The sequence below is a fragment of the Pelodiscus sinensis genome, chromosome 8, assembly GCF_052426305.1.
Source record: "Pelodiscus sinensis isolate ZL-2025 chromosome 8, ASM5242630v1, whole genome shotgun sequence".
NCBI lineage: Eukaryota > Metazoa > Chordata > Testudines > Trionychidae > Pelodiscus > Pelodiscus sinensis.
Genome location: NC_143059.1, coordinates 29,116,592 through 29,135,134, shown reverse-complemented (window position 1 = coordinate 29,135,134; position 18,543 = coordinate 29,116,592). Strand labels below are relative to the sequence as shown.

The 18,543-nt window shown below is 48.6% G+C and overlaps 1 protein-coding gene across 5 annotated transcripts in view; it reads left to right on the top strand.

The window, feature by feature from the left end:
• Window positions 1-18,543, top strand: part of CDH23 (cadherin related 23) — a 573,109-nt gene that overhangs the window by 547,219 nt on the left and 7,347 nt on the right. For all 5 annotated transcript variants that reach the window (XM_075934954.2, XM_075934952.2, XM_075934956.2 and 2 more), the window contains 11 exons: window positions 2,925-3,119; window positions 7,266-7,376; window positions 8,085-8,214; window positions 10,212-10,475; window positions 11,171-11,332; window positions 12,253-12,509; window positions 13,790-13,887; window positions 15,697-15,817; window positions 16,260-16,339; window positions 16,870-16,910; window positions 18,392-18,452. In XM_075934954.2, coding sequence (XP_075791069.2) covers window positions 2,925-3,119; window positions 7,266-7,376; window positions 8,085-8,214; window positions 10,212-10,475; window positions 11,171-11,332; window positions 12,253-12,509; window positions 13,790-13,887; window positions 15,697-15,817; window positions 16,260-16,339; window positions 16,870-16,910; window positions 18,392-18,452 — 1,520 coding nt within the window. The remainder of the gene's footprint in view (window positions 1-2,924; window positions 3,120-7,265; window positions 7,377-8,084; window positions 8,215-10,211; window positions 10,476-11,170; window positions 11,333-12,252; window positions 12,510-13,789; window positions 13,888-15,696; window positions 15,818-16,259; window positions 16,340-16,869; window positions 16,911-18,391; window positions 18,453-18,543) is intronic.

Here is an 18,543-nt window from a genome sequence, read left to right as displayed (position 1 = left end):
AATGGGAGAGGAAGGGGCCTGACAGCCAGGCTGTTGGTGAGCTGAGTGCTCTGCCCAGGGACTGGTTCTCTGCTCAGTGCTCTGCTGGGAGGGATATGAAGGAGCAGCAGGGCTGAGCGCAAAGGGACAAAGCAGGAAACAAAGCGAGAGTGGGGAGCACATAAAGGGCCAATGGGGGGCAGCAGAGGTGACATGTAATCGTCTGCCCTCTGCACTCACCAGCCATCACAGCTCACAGCATCCACCACTGCCTGCCAGAAATGAAATGAGGGGGTGGGGCTCTGTTGGCCCAGAGCCATCACACACAGGCAGCCGTGCTGACAGACCAGCAGGGGGGACAGCTGGCCCATGCACTGCCCCACACTAGCTTTGCACACTCACTCCCATCGTCAGCCATTGGACTCCCACTCACACAACTCACTGCTGACGAGCAGGGCTCTATGTAGGAGCAGGGACCTACCGTTACTGACTGGGGAGGCAGAGGGGAAGAGAAACAGAAAATATGACTGTTTTTAAGAAAAATTCAGGATATCTGCAGGAGGGCTTACATGTAGGAATATCCCTTTAAAAAGGGGACATCTGGTCATCCTGAAAAGGAGGAAACCACTGATGTGCCAAGTGTATTTATAAATTAGGTCTTCAGGCTGGGAACTGAAATGCTGATATTTTAAACGGTTTCCTGTCCACATGAAGCTCTCCTTAGCTCATAGGGTATGTTTACACTACAAAGTTAATTCGAACTAACAGACGTTAGTTTGAATTAACTTTGATAGGCGCTACACATGCAAACCGCTAGTTTGAACTTAATTCGACCTAGCGGAGCGCTTAATTCGAACTAGGTAAACCTCATTCTACAAGGACTAACGCCTAGTTCGAATTAAAGTAGTTCGAATTAAGGGCTGTGTAGCCACTTAATTCGAACTAGTGGGAGGCTAGCCCTCCCCAGCTTGCCCTGGTGGCCACTCTGGGCACCACCAGGGAAACTCTTCTGCCCCCCTCCCGGCCCCGGAGCCCTTAAAGGGGCACGGGCTGGCTACGGTGCCCGTGCCAGGTGCAAGCCTGCCAGCACCCAGCCAGCAGACCCTGCACCTGGCACGGCTTGAGCCAGCCACCCGCTGTCACCCAGCCCTCCGCCTCTTCCCGGGACCACGCTGGCGGCTCCCAGGAGCCTGCCCAGGTCCGCAAGAGGTGGGCGCCCGCCTGGTCTAGTGCAGACATCGTGGACCTCATCCACAACCTCCGCACTAGGCACAGGAAAGTGGCTGTCTAGGGCAGGATAGCTGCCAGCCTGGCCACCCAGGAGCAGGTGTGCATGAAAATCAGGGTGGTCCACTGAGACCCCCGACCCTGAGCCCTGAGCTTAGAATGGCTGTACTGGGTCAGACCAAAGGTCCATCTAGCCCAGTAGCCTGTCTGCCGACAGTGGCAAACACTAGGGACCCTGGGAGGGGATGGACCGAAACAATGACCAAGCCATTTGTCTTGTGCCATCTATCTCCAGCCTTCCACAAACAGAGGCCAGGGACACCATTTCTACCCCCTGGCTAATACCACTCCATGGACCCAACCTCTATGACTTTATCTAACTTCTCTTTAAACTCTGTTCTAGTTCTAGCCTTCACAGCCTCCTGCAGCAAGGAGTTCCACCGGTTGACTATTTGCTTTGTAAAGAACAACTTTCTGTTATTAGTTTGAAGCCTGCTACCCATTCATTTCATTTGGTGTCTTCTAGTCCGTCTATTATGGGAACTAATGAAGAACTTTTCTGTATGCACCCTCTCCACACCACTCATGCTTTTATAGACCTCTATCATATCCCCCCTCAGTCTCCTCTTTTCTAAGCTGAAAAGTCCCAGTCTCTTTAGCCTCTCTTCATATGGGACCTGTTCCAAACCCCTGATCATTTTAGTTGCCCTCCCCTCTCCCACCCTCTCTCTTCCCCTCTCCCACCTCCTTTTCCCAGTCTCCCCAAGTTTTGTTCAATAAAGAGAGTTTCTATTTTTGAACACACGTGTCCTTTATTTTGTACATCAGGAACGGGAGCTAGGGAGGGGTAAGTGGAAGGTGGTGAGGGAGGAATGGGGTACGAGCCCCCAATGGGGAGGACTGGGGTGGCTCTGCGGGCTCCTCGGGGTGGAAGCTCTCCTGCAGCCCCCCGATTGACCCTTCCCCGGATGGCAGCTTGAGGCACGTGCAGCCGGGCTGATGGCCGAGTGCTGTGATGTGCCGAGTGTGGGCACTCAAAGACAGGACTGCTTTGCAAGCGGGGAACCCCTGAGAACTGTCTGTCCGGGTAGCCTGAGACAGCAGCTCCATGCTCTAAGTCCTAATCTGATGCCCTGCCGGCACTGTTTCCGGCCATCCTTAACCTCGGTTCAGGGTCCACTCAGTGTGGACATGCTAGTTCGAATTAGCAAAACGCTAATTCGAACTAGTTTTTAAGTCTAGATGCGCTAATTCGAATTAGCTTAGTTCTGTAGTGTAGACATACCCCCAGAGAGCCCAGCCAGGCAGTAAGGCAGTTTTTCAGGTGTAGAAAATGCCTTTGTTTATGTCCCCAGACTCCTTTGGAATCTGCCTGGTATTCTCCTGAACATCTGAATCTGTAACAGCAGCCTTGGCCACCAGATAGCAGCATAGCTGACACACAGAAAGGCTAGGGATATTGTCAGCAATGCAGCTGTACAGTGGAGATGTGCATGAATTTTGCTGGTGTGATTTAAACCAGTATTTTGTCCTGGATCACCTTACAGGACATAGTGGGGACTTTCTCGAAATGTTTGTGGGTGTTTACAGAAACAGACAGGACTCCCATTACATGCTTTGCAGACCACTCTTTTTGTCATGGTCTGTAGAGAGGGGCATTGGGAGATTGAGCACATTCCTCCTGCATGTGGATTGATATTCTGCTTGTTTGTGAATAGGAAATTCCTCTGAGGTCCAATGTGTATGAAGTCTATGCCACAGACAAGGATGAGGGTCTCAATGGAGCTGTACAGTACAACTTATTAAAAACTGGTGCAGGGAATAAAGACTGGGAGTACTTCAGCATCGACTCCAGCAGTGGACTCATCCGGACAGCAAGGAGGCTTGACCGAGAGAAACAAGCCATGTACAGTGTAAGTTTTGGTATAGGAGTGGAGGCTGGGCCACGTGATTGTGTTTGTCCATATCACAAAACTGTTATCAAGTTAAGAGCAGTCTCTGTCTCAGCCCAGGCATCACAGGGACTGAAACATACCATTGTGGGAGAGTCATGTGGAGGTCAGAGCTGACCGTGCAGCCATAGGAGAGAACAGGGAAACATTGGCAGAGCTATGGATGGAGACAGGACTGCAAGAGTGGGGGCGGAGGGGTTGGCAGGTCAGAATTGAAAGTTTGTCACAGAGAGGGGTGGGTGAGTCCTGTGCCGTGACTGTGTTAGGCTCTGTGTACATTTCCCACTTTCACAATTAAAACCTTACCTCTCAAACAATAAAATGAGCAGGAAGCAGTAACTTAGAAACTGCAGGTCCTGATAACAAACTGTTTTTTCTGATGCTGTGTATTCCTCCCAAACCTGGTCCCTGTCCAAATGTGGTCATGAGCTGCTCTTTGCCATGTCAACTTCCCCCAAAGATATGATTTGTCCCAGAGCAATCCAGCTACTTTTAGGGTTATGCACCTCACACTCAGACTGGGGGTAGAGGGATTAAATGGTGGGGCTGCACATTTTGCACCTTGTAGCAATTTTAGGCCAATAGCTCACTTCAAGCTGCTGAGCGCAAGCCTCCCTAGTTTATCACCAGCTAGACAGCTGAGGAGAACACAGTATTTATGCATCCTCCAATTACACTCCTTTTGCCCCAGGAGTTAGGGTCACTGTTATCCTTCATTTGCTATACTTAACCCAGGAAAAAAACCCACTTCTTTTAACCTTCACCTTTTTCTCATTCCCTAACTATCACTGTCTCGTGGGGCCCAATTCAGGACAAAGTGCTGCACAGTACGGCAAGCTCATCCCAAACTGGTGGTGATTCTATCATTGATTTATACCAAGCCTGGGCAAAACACCTTTTGCGGGCTGGAACCAGTCCACCAAGCCATTGGATCTGGCCCGCAGATGCAGCAGGGAGTCTCAGGCAGACTCCCCTGCTTGCCCCACCCGCACACACTGCTCAGAAAAGCGGCTGCCGGACGTTTGTGTTCCACAAACTGTGAGCAGGGGGGAGAGGGAGTGGCGCTTCATGGCTGCTCCCGCCCCCAGCAAAATCCCATTGGCCAGTTTCTGGCCAATGGGAACTGCCTGTTTCAAGAACAGAGAGCTTGCAAAGCACCAATTCCTGCCCCCCCCCCCCCCCCCCAGTCAGGCTCCATCCACATGGCCTCTGCAGCCTATGCAAGGGCGGAGCAGGGTCCTGCCTAAGAAATGTGCCGGGCTTCTGGCCAGAAGTCTCACAGGTAATTCTCCCTATCAGAGACCTGCCTCTGGCACCTCAGTCCCTCGCTCCCCCTCCAGCTATCTATACCCCCCTCCCCACTCCTACCCTCTTACCCCACATAACCCAAACCCTCTGCTCCCCTCCAGAACCCATATCCCCTCCCATACCCTGCACCCTATCCTCTGCCCCAGATCACAACCCCATCCTGCCCAAACCCCTGCACCCCAAGTCCCCTGCCCTTGGTCAGAACCCCCTCCTGCGTTTGGTCACCACAACCCAACCCCCTGCACTATAATCCCCTGCCCTAGGTCACTACCCAAACTCCTGTGCCCCCTCCTGTACTCCAATCTCCCGTCCTAGGTCACAACCCCCTTCTGCCTTGGGTCACAACTCAAACCCCTGCACCCCAATCCCTTGCTCCAGATCACAACTGCCTCCTTCACCCAAACTGCCTCTCAGATCTTACAGATCTTCCTGCACTCCAATCCCTTACCCCAAGATCCCTTCTGCACCCAACTTCCATTCTAGACCCCGCGCTTCCTCCATTAATATCATGGAAGAGTGCAGACCCCAATCACTTTCCAAAATCTTGGAGTGGCCTCCCATCAAAAATTATTGCCCACCCCTGGTTTATACCAAGCCAGTAACAAACGTGAACTTCTGTATCACCCCATTGGTTAGACAGAAGCCAAACATTCAGCCTCCTTAAGCATTACAGCCTTTGTCTCAGCACCCAGACACTGGACTCTTTGGTTAGTAGTTGCTGAAAACAAACTACTGGCCAGGATGTATAGGATCTCACTAATCCCAAAAGAGATAAACCACTTAGCCAGGTCAATGTAGAACTCAGATCTTACTTATTAATCATGCTGATGCCAGTCCTTTTAGTAACTAAAACTGAATGTTAAATAATAAAAGGAAAAAAGAGAGGTAAGAGTGGTTAACAGCTCATCTACAAACAAATAATTGTGAAGTCCTTATATTAGGTTTGTAGCAGTGATGGAATACACTGCTTGCTTATAATGTGTCTCTGGTGCTTTCTAGAAGATTGGAATATCCTCAGTCCATAGTTCAATATGCTCCTTTTAGTTTGAAGTCCATACTCTAGAGTATCAGGGCAGGAGATCTCAGGAGTCTTTTTTTATCCTCTTCCATGTGCCTGGCAATTTACTGTATCAAGATGGAGTACAGGGTCACCTGACATATCACATGTCCTTACAGAGCATGATGACTCACAGGGTGTAGCCATTGCCCATATTCTGGCTGAGGCGTCCACAGGAAGTACTGTCTGGGTAGAATGAGTTTCTTCTATGTCCCATTGTAAGAACTAAGTGTCTTTGATCAATACAGAGCTCTCTGGCCTTAGTGTAAATTTTACCTTTAATGGGGGTTAACCATCATGTACTGTGTTTGTGTGCCAGTTCCAGACTCCAAATTTAGAATAGGGGTTCTAAACAGAATGTCATAGCCTGCCTCACAAACATGTATGAGTACATCGCTGTACATGAGTACATGCAAGTACATCGCTGTAGGAACAGAATCTGGACACCGTATATGAAGAAAGCAGGAGAGTTTATTACAGTGCTGGCAGAGTGTCACGTCGCTTGTTAGGCTTAGTGAACACTGCCAAACAATAGGGGTATGTCTAGACTACATCCCTCTGTCACCAGAGGGATATATATTAGACATACCAAAATTGCTAATGAAGCGGGAATATAAATATCCCGCACTTCATTAGAATAAAAATGGCTGCTGCTTTTTGCCGATGCGGCAATTTGCCGGCAAAAAGTGGCAGTCTAGACGGGGATTGGTCGACAAGGAAAGCCTTTTCCGACCAATCCTTTAAACCACGTCGGCAAAAAGCGTCGGCCATTTTTATTCTAATGAAGCGCAGGATATTTAAATCCCTGCTTCATTAGCAATTTCGGTATGTCTAATTTACATCCCTCTGGCGACAGAGGGATGTAGTCTAGACATACCCTAGGTTACAACTAATTATGTAAGATGCTCAATGGGCAGATTAAGTGATGGGGGCAGGAGGAATCCTGGAACCCCTGGATAGATGCTAATTGTGAGGCAAAATAAGAGCAATAATATAAAGTTACATAGTGTTTCTAGTAAAACAAGTATTTAAACAAAGCAGACATCAGTTATCAATTATGTATGAAGTGGCGATGTGTCTGTCATCTTCAGGAAGAAACAAAAGACAGGACTATGCAGCACTTTAAAGACTAACAAGATGGTTAGTCTTTTGTTTCAGCTAGACCAGACTAACACGGCTGCATCTCTATCACTATCTTCAGGAAGGTATCTCTGCTCAAATGTGGTGCATTTGGGGATTAAAGCAGAGACATCAGGAGTACTTGACAATTGCGCATTTGTTCCTAGCATGAATGTGTCATGTCCTGTCTCCCATCCTCGGTCATTAGCTCTATGATGAACTTTCTTCGATGGGCTAGGTGCAGGGCGGGAGGAAACATCATGTACTGTGTTTGTGTGCCAGTCCCAGACTCCAAATTTAGAATAGGGGTTATTAACAGAATATCATAGCCTGCCTCACAAATTCTTACCCTACAGTTGCCAATGTTCATGACTTTAGATTCAAGAACAATACAGGATAATCATACTTTGTGAACCGAAACTTCTCCATTGACACCTTGCAATGACATACTTTGTACAAGATTTGTTGCACTTGTCTAACAGCGCTAATATCAATGATATAAATGTTCATATTCAATCATGCAGCATCACACTAACCTCTTAACTTGCATTAGAGTCCCTCATCTTTGGGGAGTCTTAAAAGGCAAGCATGTGACCAGGGTTGCATGTGTGTTTCTTCTGCAGCTGATCATCGTGGCGTGTGACCAGGGCCAGCCCACATATGAGACCATGCAGCCCCTCCAGGTGGCACTGGATGACATTGATGACAATGAACCCATCTTCCTGAGACCACCTGTAAGCAGAGCTAGCTTGTCTCCTTGCAGGGGAGAATTTTAGGCAAAGGAATATGGACTATTGGAGTACATCTACATAGGGATAAAAGTCAGGCAGCACAGCCACAGTTGGTCTGGGTTGGCTAATTCTAGTTTGGGCTGCAGAGCGAAAAATCAACGTGTAGACACATTCAGGATCAGGCTGGAGCCTGAGTACTAAGACCCTCCACCCTCAGCGGGTCCCAGCACTCGGGCTTCTGCCCAAGCCTGATCATCTGCATAGCGATTTTTCTGGAGTCTTAGAAAATCCAAGTCAGCTGACTCAGGCCAGAGGTGGGTTTTTAATCCCTATGCAATCCCAAAACATACTGGAGTCAGTGAGACAGCAGACAGTTAATGTGTTAATTGAAATGAACTTTAGCCATTAAAACAAAAATACTCCTCTCCATCCAGCTGTTGATCCTGAGCCTACCCTGTGATTGCAGGGGGTGCAGCATGTAGTATAAGTAATGAATGAGTAATACAAAGCCTGAGGATTAACTGAGACCCTTGGTGTAACTTTAATGACATGTGCTATGACTTGTCTGTTGTTAGCTTTTGAAAGCAAAGAGAAAAAGTCTCCTCCAGTCTGGGAGGGCAGAGTGAGCTCCATAACATCGTGCATATTCTCACTCCTCAATTGCCTTCCCTTCTAACGCACCTTCTCTTCTCCCTGGGCCCACTCTCGCAGAGAGGTAGCCCCCAGTATCAAGCTCTGTCTGTTCCTGAACATTCCCGCCCGGGTACCATTGTGGGGAATGTCACTGGTGCTGTGGATGCAGATGAAGGCTCCAATGCTATCGTCTATTACTTCATAGCAGGTAGGATTGCATCCCTTCTCAGCTTCTCTGGGGAGTTGTTTGTTTTGTGCTGCTGCTTTAATTTTGGGTGAATTAAAGGCTTGTCAATGCTGAAGACACTACTATGGCACAGCTGCACTGCTGTAGTGCCTGAGTGTAGATGCTACCTATGCTGCCAGGAGGTGCTCAGTGTTTTGTGATCTCTGCTGCTCTGCAGGCATGTGCCCTTCCCCTTTCAAAGCTTCGGGAAGTATCTGACAGCTGAGTGAGCGACTCCGTTTGGGGAACAAAGATCAAATCATTGGAATGTTTCTATTCTGCCCTGTACTAGGAACACAGAGGCAAGCAGACTGCTGCTGCAGGGGGACAGTTGAAAAGACTGCTGTGCTACTTTGAAATTCCATAGCACAGAGAGCTCACAGAGCTACGAGGGAATCCCAAGAAGCACAGGAGTCAGCTCTGCCTTCCCACAGCACTGCACTGTAGGATGCTTAACCACATTGGCTTGCCTTATCTGTCATCAGCTGTGCTAGCAATGTGGCCATGAAATGTCGACAATGGGAGTCAGAAAAATTGGTTTTTAACTGATTTTCACTTTTGGCAACTTTTGCATGTTAACAGCATTTTTGTCACCAAACCTTCCCGGTGTAGACGTAGCCTAAGGTCAGCTATCCCTTCCAACATCCCCCCTCCCGGCATACCTGATTCAATAACAGGTCTCTGGCCAGTTGGGGGCTGGAACTCCTGTCAAGGTAGGTAGTTCTCCAGGATCAAAGTGTGTCTGTCATTCTGGTGGTTCTGGCCAGTCCTTGGCTTCCTTTAAGTCTGTAGCAGCCTCCCAGCTAGTGAACGCAGGGCAGGCATCTGGCTTCTCTGGCAGCGGGGGGCTCACTGTACTCCTGGGCCTGCCTTTTATACTTTTGCCTGCCCCTGCCTTCTGGTAAGATGATGGGATGAGGAAGGACTCCGCCCTCTGGGTCAGTGGGTGGCCACTCTGCCTCACCATAGCATCTAATGGGGGACTGGTTAACCCCTCCCATCTGCTTTTTCCTAGCAGGCTTAGAGGTATTTATGCCATTGGCTATTCGCACATAAAAGACTATGCAGAGAGGGGAGTTACCAGGGGAGATGAAGTAGAATGGTAAGGAGAGCAGGAGGAGCCACTGTCGTGACATCAATGGTGCTCATTCTAGTGGGCACAGAGATGGATCCAGAGGGTTCCATTTACATGATGCTATGTTTAGAATATCACATTACTTCCCAAGAACTGGCTGTGGTATAAAGCCCAGGATTCATGGCAGACTCAGGGTGCATCGAGATTGCAGGGTTTTTTTTGGAAGAACAACTGTTTTTCTTAAAAAACTTCACTTACGTCCACACTGCTATTGCGTTCTTTCAGTTTTCTTTTGAAAGAACACAGGGTTTTTTCTGACATTGGTAAACCTTATTCTACGAAGAAGAATGCCTTTTCCGAAAGAGCTCTTTCAGAAAAAGGCGTGTGTGGACACAGAAGAAGGAGTTTTTTTGAAAGAGGAGGCCTCCAGGAAAAAGCACAAGTGCCCTGGTGACCACTCCATCCATAGGAATCACAGCTTACAGGCAAGATAGCATCCATTCAGTGCAGATGCTATCTTTCGAAAAAACAGATCGCGTTTTCTATGCACTTTGGCAGTGTGGACGCTCTCTCTTTCGAAAGAAGCCTGCAGTCTAGACGTACCCTCAGTGAGCAGGAAATGTATCTTACTGGGTGTTTGTAAAAGCTGTGTAAATGTATGGTACTAGACACATCATACCAACATTTTTCCTGTAGGGACAGAGAGGCCTGAATACTGTGCTTGTCTAGAGTGGGCCCAAAATCGTCTTGGGGGCAGTCTGGAGAAAGACCAGGTTTAGGGTCTGAACTATGTTTCTGTGCCCATCTGTGTTCCGCATCCATGTACGAACCTAGAAGCCTAGTTCCAGAAGGGAAGTTTTGGGGCCCAGGTACGACTAACATGCATTCCATTTACCCTTTCTAGCTGGTAACAGGGAGAACAATTTCAAGTTAAGCCAGGATGGGAAGCTGCAGGTTCTACGAGACCTGGACCGAGAGACAGAGCCTTATTACTCCATCCTTGTAAAAGCTTCCAGTAACAGGAACTGGGCACCTCCCAGGGGTCACAGGACAGCTAGAATCCAGGCCCTGGACCCCAGCACAGACTCCACGCTGAAGGAAGTCCGGATATTTCTGGATGACATTAATGATCAGCCTCCCCGGTTCTCTAAGTCCGAGTACACGGCAGGTAAGAGGTGGTGTTACAGCTAGTTCGGTGGGTGACTGTTTTCCCTGGAGTAAAAACAGAGGTTGCCATTCAGGGATACAAACTCAGGTCCTGAGCACCCTGGACTGGCGGGGTCTAAGAGTGCCATGGCCTGGGATGGGTACTACTGGAAGGAAAGCTGTACAAGAGGAGAAACACAAACTTCTCCAAGGAGATACCTGAGGAGACTTAGATTAACACATCACGCTAAGCTCCACCATCCAAGAATTGCCATACTGCACAGCCAGTCACAGTTTACCAGCAAAGCCCTGGACAGCAGCTACACTGTCAGCTGCAAGCTGCCCAGGGAAGTTCACTTGCTGATGGAGACTATTTGGCATAGGAGTCTGGCTATGCAGCTCCGTAGTAGTCAGGGCTTCTCTCTCTTTGGAATGGGTTACTGGCAAAGCCAAGGAAACAGAACAGGTGCAGGGAACAGATGAGCATCTTCTCCATTCTTCCATATGGAACATATAGGAGTGATAAGGAAACTTCTCGGTGAGGGGTTATTTGGGGAGTTGCAGGGAGATCCCTCTTTGCCACCATAGCAGTTGGCATTTTCAGGGGAAACACTTCCTTACGGTGCCTCCTTACTCCTGGGTATGTGGCCCCAGATGCCAGTTACATACCCTGCTCATTTCCTACTCTTCCTTTCTTCCCCGCCCCACCCCCAAAAGGGGTTGCGACAGATGCCAAGGTGGGTTCGGAGCTGATCAAGGTAGTGGCACTAGACTCTGACGTGGGGAACAATAGCCTGGTCTTGTACAACATCCTGGCGATCCGTTACATCAAGCAGCATTCCAATGAATCTGAGGAGGTGGCCAGTGTCTTCAGCATTGGTAAGTGCCCATTTGTCACCGCAGGAACCTCAAGCAGAGATGTTCTCATGGAGGGATCCAAAGGATCTCGTTCCCTTTCCTCCCACCCACAAAGCAGGGACTGAAATCACAGTTAGGTAGCCTGAATAGAGAAATTTAGGGAAGCCATATGTTTGCAGCCAGACTCCATTCTCAGATTTCTTTGGTCCTATATGTGTTCCTCCCATAGCAGTGACTGAAATTGATGCTGTTTCTGTGGCTGCAGGGCCGCTCTACCCATGTGCAGAATATACAGCTGCATAGGGCATCCAAGAATTGGGGGTATTAATATGCGCCCACTTGCCTCTTCTGATCCTTGCATTTTGGTCTGCTTCCTCTGGAGAAGATCTAGTTAATTTAAAAATGAAAGGCCTGCCAGACCTATTAGCAGAACACTAAGGAAGCAGTAAAAGAGCCATTCAAGTGGTAATGAAGCCATTTAACATGTATATACTGTCCATTTCTGAATGTACTGCGTTAGTCTACAGGGCCTTAGTTTAAATTTTGCTTTAAAAATATGTCATTAGTGTGCTGCTGAAGATTATAAAATCACAGCTCTAAAAAATTGTCATCCCCCTGCCCAGGGCTGCGGTTGGGGGTAGGGACCCATACATCCTAACGATGCCCCTGTATGACCAAGAGTGGGCAAGCAGTCCTGTTCACCACACAGACAGGGGGCATCTTTTTCTTCATCTCACTTCAACAATCCCATCCTAAGGATCCATTTGAAGTTTAAGTGGGTTTGCATGAGGAACATAATTCCTCCCCTCAAGGCACAAGGAAAGGAATAATGTTCACACTGGATTGATCCTCCCTCAGCATAAAGGAAGCAGAATCTGTTTGCTGATAATCATCTCAAATGATTGGGCTAATTCTTGATTTGTGGTTGGTTCTCTGCAAAGGTAATTTGGATGGGATCCTGCGAACCTTTGACCTCTTCACAGCCTACAACCCTGGATACTTTGTGGTGGACATTGTGGCTTCAGACCTAGCAGGGCATAATGACACGGCTGTTGTTGGAATCTACATCTTGCGAGATGACCAGCGGGTGAAGATCATCATCAATGAGATCCCAGACAAAGTGCGGCAATTTGAGGAAGAGTTCATCAGTCTGTTGTCCAACATCACAGGAGCCATTGTCAACACGGATGATGTGCAGGTAATAACAGCTCCCAGGCCATGCACACACCCTGATGTACAGTAATATGGATCACATTGCCCAGAATCTGGGAGTGGGGAATGGGGACAGATCACTTGAAATTTCCCTGTTCTGCTCATTCCCTGTAAGGAATCTGGCATTGGCCACTGCTGAAAGACCGAGTACTGGGCTAGATGGACCATTGGTCAGACCCAGTGTGGCCATTCTTATGACTTACCATAGAAATACCATAGAAATCCCTCCACAAAGTGACTGATCAACTACTGATCGGTCAAGAAATCCCCTTGTTTTATTTTTGATTTGTCTCCTCTGAAACAGGAGCAGAACATGAACCCTGCTCCTTCCACCAGTCACCATCAAGAACTCTAGTGGAAGCAGAGAAGGATCCAGTCCTCAGCAGCATTTGGGACTGATATCTGGTGTCTCTGTATAGAAAAGGAAGCATGTTGGGATATAGCCAGACAGTGGTCACTTGATCATTGGGATTCATTAGAATGTGTCAGCTCAGTGGGAAAACTGCAGAATAGAGCCAACAAAAATATCAGTTTCATTGCTCTGGAAAGCAATGAGCTCTTTCCCCACATTTCTCTGCTGGTCTAGTCTATGACTATTTCTTAGCGGTTATATAAAGCATGGGCACCTGCAAAGTGCCTACAGAGTAGTCTCCTAACACTGCTGTATGGGAGGTAAGTCACATTGTCCCTTTTTTATACATGAAGAAATACAGAAGGTTGTGACAAATTTGCCACTGATGTCTTGTGTGAGCTTGAATCTGGGATTAGAATTTAGCAGCGTCTGGCTTTCTAGTCAACCTAAATGTCTGTGAACAAAAGCTGCCCTTTCTGGGACAGCAATTTGTGTCTTTGTGCAGCAGAAAAGGAGGCATAACAGTTGAATCAAGGAAGAGGGCCTCAGCCATTTATTTCCAACACATAGTGGCCTTAGTTTGCTGTCTAATGGTGTAGGACCTCCTGCATGGCCAAAGCAGTAGGCTAGTGAATTGCAGAGGTGGGCCCAACATGAAAATGTTAAAAGACAAATGGGGCATTGCAAGAAACCCTGGCTTGCAGTCTCCTATTGGCAAGAAGCTTTCTGGTATGTGTTCTGAACTGGAGTTTCAGCCCCATGAATTCCTGACAAACCGTGCCATGGGAGAACAGATACAGGCATGGCCTGAGAACATACACACAGCCCATTTGTGCACTAGAAGTCGGAGTGGCTATCCCAGAAGGTGACGTTCTCCTTGTGGCTATATCATGAGCATTTGTTTTTTCTCTTAGTTCCACGTGGACAAAAAGGGCCGCGTGAATTCTGCTCAAACAGAGTTGCTGATCCACGTGGTGAATAGAGAAACCAACAGGATTCTGGACGTGGAGCGGTAAGCGATTGTCTTTCTGTATGGGAAGATGGGAGAGGGAAGGGAGCATGAGGATGGGCATTCATGCTTTTGGAATCAAAAAGCAAGTTATATACCTCAATCAGAGTGCTTCACTTCAATGCACTGGAAGGTTAATGCCAGTAACATGGGGTCTAGGTGTTTTTCTGTATAAATGGGCTTGCGCTCCCAGGGCTATCTTACTGTGTTTAAACATACATTAGTGGGAATGACTGACTGGTCAGCATAAACCAGGAGGAGTCATATTTGGCTGGTTTACAACTTGGGAATCCTGGCCCCATCTGTAGGACAGTGAAATAACAGCTGCACATACTCCACTTTGCCCCAGCTGCTCATGATTGTTGCCTTAGCACCACCAGCAAAGCTTGTTGCCTGGACCAGAACAGGTGAAGATCAATTCCGGACTTTTTAGGAAATATCTGGCTGGCTGCACCACCAGGCACTTGCTGATCGCCTCAGGTGAACAGATTCTTCTGGCCCAATCCAAGCAGCCCAAAGGAGTGTGTGCTTCTGCTTCCCAATGCCAGTATGCCTTGAACTATCTAGAGCAATGGTCTCCAACCTTTTTCAGACAAGATCATTTTTTGAATTTAAGTGCAACCCAAGATCTACCCCTAAGAAAATGCAGAATAAACTGTCTATTTTTAATTTGTGCTATATAAATCTAAAATCAAGTATTTATAATTATACATTTTGTCATCTGCTCCCCAAGTCTCAGTGTGACACCTATGACTGCACATTATCTGCCAGAAAAAATGTGTTAGCTATATCTATAAATAGGTTCAGATGCTTGTCCTTTAAAAATGTTGAAATGAAAAACTAAGATGCTCTTATTTATACATTGTGTTACAATACTAAATGTTTTATATTTTGAAAAATACCTCTTTCTAGTCGTATCCACATTTATAATGGAGATTTCACAATAGTATCAAATGGTGACGGGTTATTAATTGTCTGTAAAGATTTGCTCCCCCTCTCATACTGTGCTCTAGGGCTGAGCAATGGTGTGGAGGAGGAGAAGGTGGTGCATCTCCAGCAATGGTGGTAGAAGCAGTGTTTGTGCTGGTGGGAGTCAGGGGAAGCCCTGGGGCCATTAGGAACACTTGGGAGTCAGGGTTGCCCTTTCCAATACAGAATAGGTGTAGCAGAAACACTTCACCCAGCCACACGGCCATCACCCCAGCCCCTGGCAGCAGCAACCCACCTGCTCTCGGCCCCAGCCCCCAGCGATAGCAACCTGCCCGCCCATCATGCAGCCCCAACCCCCGGCGGCAGCAACCCGTCACCTGCCAAATGGCTGCAAACCCCAGTAGCTGCAAACTCTGGTGGTAGCAACCTGCCTGCCCAAAATGCAGCCCCAACTCCCAGCAGCAGCAGCCCTGGCTGCTAGAGCAGCTGCTGGAACAGTGGCCCCTCAGCGTGGACCCGGGCCTGGCCCATCCCCATCTCCACCCACTGTGCGGCCCCGGCCATGGGAGCAGCCACACCATTTACCTTTCAGGGCTAGCAGGAAGGCGAGTGCTGCTGCGCAGCTCTGCAAAGGAAGTGGGCAGGCTTAACATTTTTGGTGCATGCCGTGCAGGCACGCACCTGAGAGGGAACACAGACTGAGACTGGGATCAGCTGTTAGAGACATCGCGATTGACCGTTGGTCATGATTGATGGGCTGAAGACCACGGATCTAGAGGGGGGTTCAAGTCTTCTGGGACAAACTGTTAAAAGGTATTTTCGATCTTCAGTGAATGAGAGGAGCCTCTACTCAAATGGCTGCTCTTTTGTCTGTCTTCCTAGAGTGATTCAGATGATTGATGAGAATAAAGAGCAGCTGCGGAATCTCTTCAGGAATTACAACGTGTTGGATGTGCAGCCTGCCATCACTGCCAGGGCCCCAGATGACCTCTCAGCACTGCAGGTAATGAGAGAGGCATTCTTAATCCCCCACCTGCATATGCCACCAACACTTTTGCCTCCCTGCAAATGACTTGACATGGCTGCCCAGCACACCTACTGGGTGACACTAAAGGCAAGTGCCTCTTGCATGATTGCCTCCAAATTGCCTTTTCTTTTTAAAGAGCAAAACAATATTTGTAGCTGAAGGAAATGTTTCTACTGTCACCCAGTGGAGTGGGATGAGTTGATGTAGGAGTCGTTGAACCTTCTGGCTAAGTTGCTTCACTGAATCCACTAGCAGCTGCTGAACTGTCCCTTCTCTGCACCACAAGCTTTCTTCCCATTGACACAAGCTTACCTAAAACCTGGAAACATTTCCTCTTGTATTAATACCTAGCTTGTTTGCTCTCCCTCGGCGGTTTCAAACTGCTCACCTGTTGCAAATAATTGGCTATCTTTTCCAGATGGCAATTATCATCCTGGCTATTCTCCTCTTCCTGGCTGCCATGCTCTTCATCCTCATGAACTGGTACTACAGAACAGTGTGAGTACCCCTGAGCTCCTGGCACTGCAGGGCAGAGCATATGAATAAACCAAAGTGTTTGGCTACTATAGGGCAGAATAAATGACAACAACCTGAATGGATGGGACATTATGAGTAACCCATGCAATCTGGGAATGAAAGGACAGAATAGCTATACGAACTTCAGTACAATAGGGTGAAATCAGAGGCACCAATTTTTAAAACACCTAGTCTTTCAATGGAAATCAAGCTCTTAGTTCATGGGTGGCTGAAAATATTACCCGTGTGTCCAAGAAGTACAGTCCTTTGATAAGGGATCTTTCTGCAGTGACTGCAATAATATACCTAAAGAGAGAGACTACACGTGTTATAACTCCTGCCAAGAAAAGACGACACCACCTTAGCTAATATATAGTTTTTGTGAGTGTCCTGAAATCATAGTGACCCTATGACTGTACATGGGAAGAGATTTGCAAGTACTGTCCCATTTTACTTGATTATTCCTTTAAGGATCTTTCTTTCTTCTAATTTTTTTCTTTTTTTTCCCCTAGACACAAAAGGAAATTAAAAGCTATCGTGGCTGGCTCAACAGGTGGGAGAGTTTGAGGGTTCTTTGTTTGTATAACAATATGAGAGTCTTCTTGAAGACATGCAGATTAATAAATATCAGGTGTAATAGGTGTGGAGAAACCCAGGAATCTGTTGAAAGAGACTTGATGCTGCTAGTGGCCAATAAATTAGAGATGAATTTGCCTCATTGGTAATAGATGGGTATACAGGCAGTCCCCAGGTTACGTCGGTCCTACTAATGTCGGACCCCTAGTTACGAACCTGGAGGGGGAGGGTCCGCTAGTGCGGGGTGCCTCCCCCCACTGTCGCTGCCTTCGACGGCACAGGGGATGCTTCCCCCCAGCAGACCACGGAGACGCGGAGCTAGCGCCTCCCCCCACCCCCAGCAGACCAGGGAGACGCGGAGCAGCTTTTCTCGCCGCGGAAGACGCGGGCGGTGGGACCATCGAGACACGCCGCGGTCCTGCCGCCCGCATCCTCCGCGGCGAGAAAAGCCGCTCCGCGTCTCCCTGGTCTGCTGGGGGGGGGGCGCAGCTAGTGCGCCCCCCCCCCCCAGCAGACCAGGCTTTTCTCGCCGACGTCTGGGGTAGAGCAGCTGGGGGGCTTCCGGGTTGGTCCCACAGCGCCGGTTCTCGGCGCTACTGGACCAACCCAGCAGCACCCCAGCTGCTCTGCCCCAGGCATCCCCAAGTCAGCCGCTGCTGAAACTGATCAGCGGCTGACTACAGGAAGCCCGAGGCAGAGCTTCCTGGAATCAGCCGCTGATCAGTTTCAGCAGTGGCTGACTTGGGGACACCTGGGGTAGAGCAACTGGGGTGCTGCCGGGTTGGTCCCCGCAGCGTTGACGTGGGATGCTGTGGGGACCTACCCGGCAGTGCCCCTGCTGCTCTGTCCCAGGCGTCCAGATTCAGCCCCTGTTGAAACTGATCAGCGGCTGATTCCAGGAAGCCCGGGGCAGAGCAGCTCTCCCTCGGGCTTCCTGTAGTCAGCTGCTGGTCAGTTTCAGCAGTGGCTGACTTGGGAACACCTGGGGCAGAGCAGCTGGGGTGCTGCCGGGTTGGTCCAGTAGCGCCGAGGAGCAGCGCTGCGGGACCAACCCAGCAGCACCACGGCTGCTCTGCCCCAGGCGTGTCCGATTCAGCCGCTGCTGGTCAGTTTCAACAGCGGCTGAATCTGGACGCCAGTTCCAACTTACCTACAAATTCAACTTCAGAACAAACCTACAGTCCCTATCTTGTACGTAACCCGGGGACTGCCTGTATATGATATTAGGATAATTTCTTTAGTTGCCAGAGCTTTGAATTATCAGCCCCCATAATTCCCCACCCCCCAATTGACACTGCAGCTGTTTCCTTCAAGATCTAGGGTGCTGGGCTGTTCCTTCCCTATCTCTTCCTCCAAATAGAAAAGGGGATTTGTTTCCCCTGCCATGCCGGTGTTTATGTTGTTTGTTACTCAGCCTATATAAAAGTCAGTTTAACCTACACCTGGTGCCTTCCACAGGGAATCGAGGCTTCATGGACATCATGGACATGCCAAATACAAATAAATATTCCTTTGATGGGTGAGTTCCCAACAGGTTTTTGTTTTGGTTTTTGGCTTTTCACAGTTTGCTCTACATGACCCTGCAGCAGGATTCTCTGTTTTAGCACGAC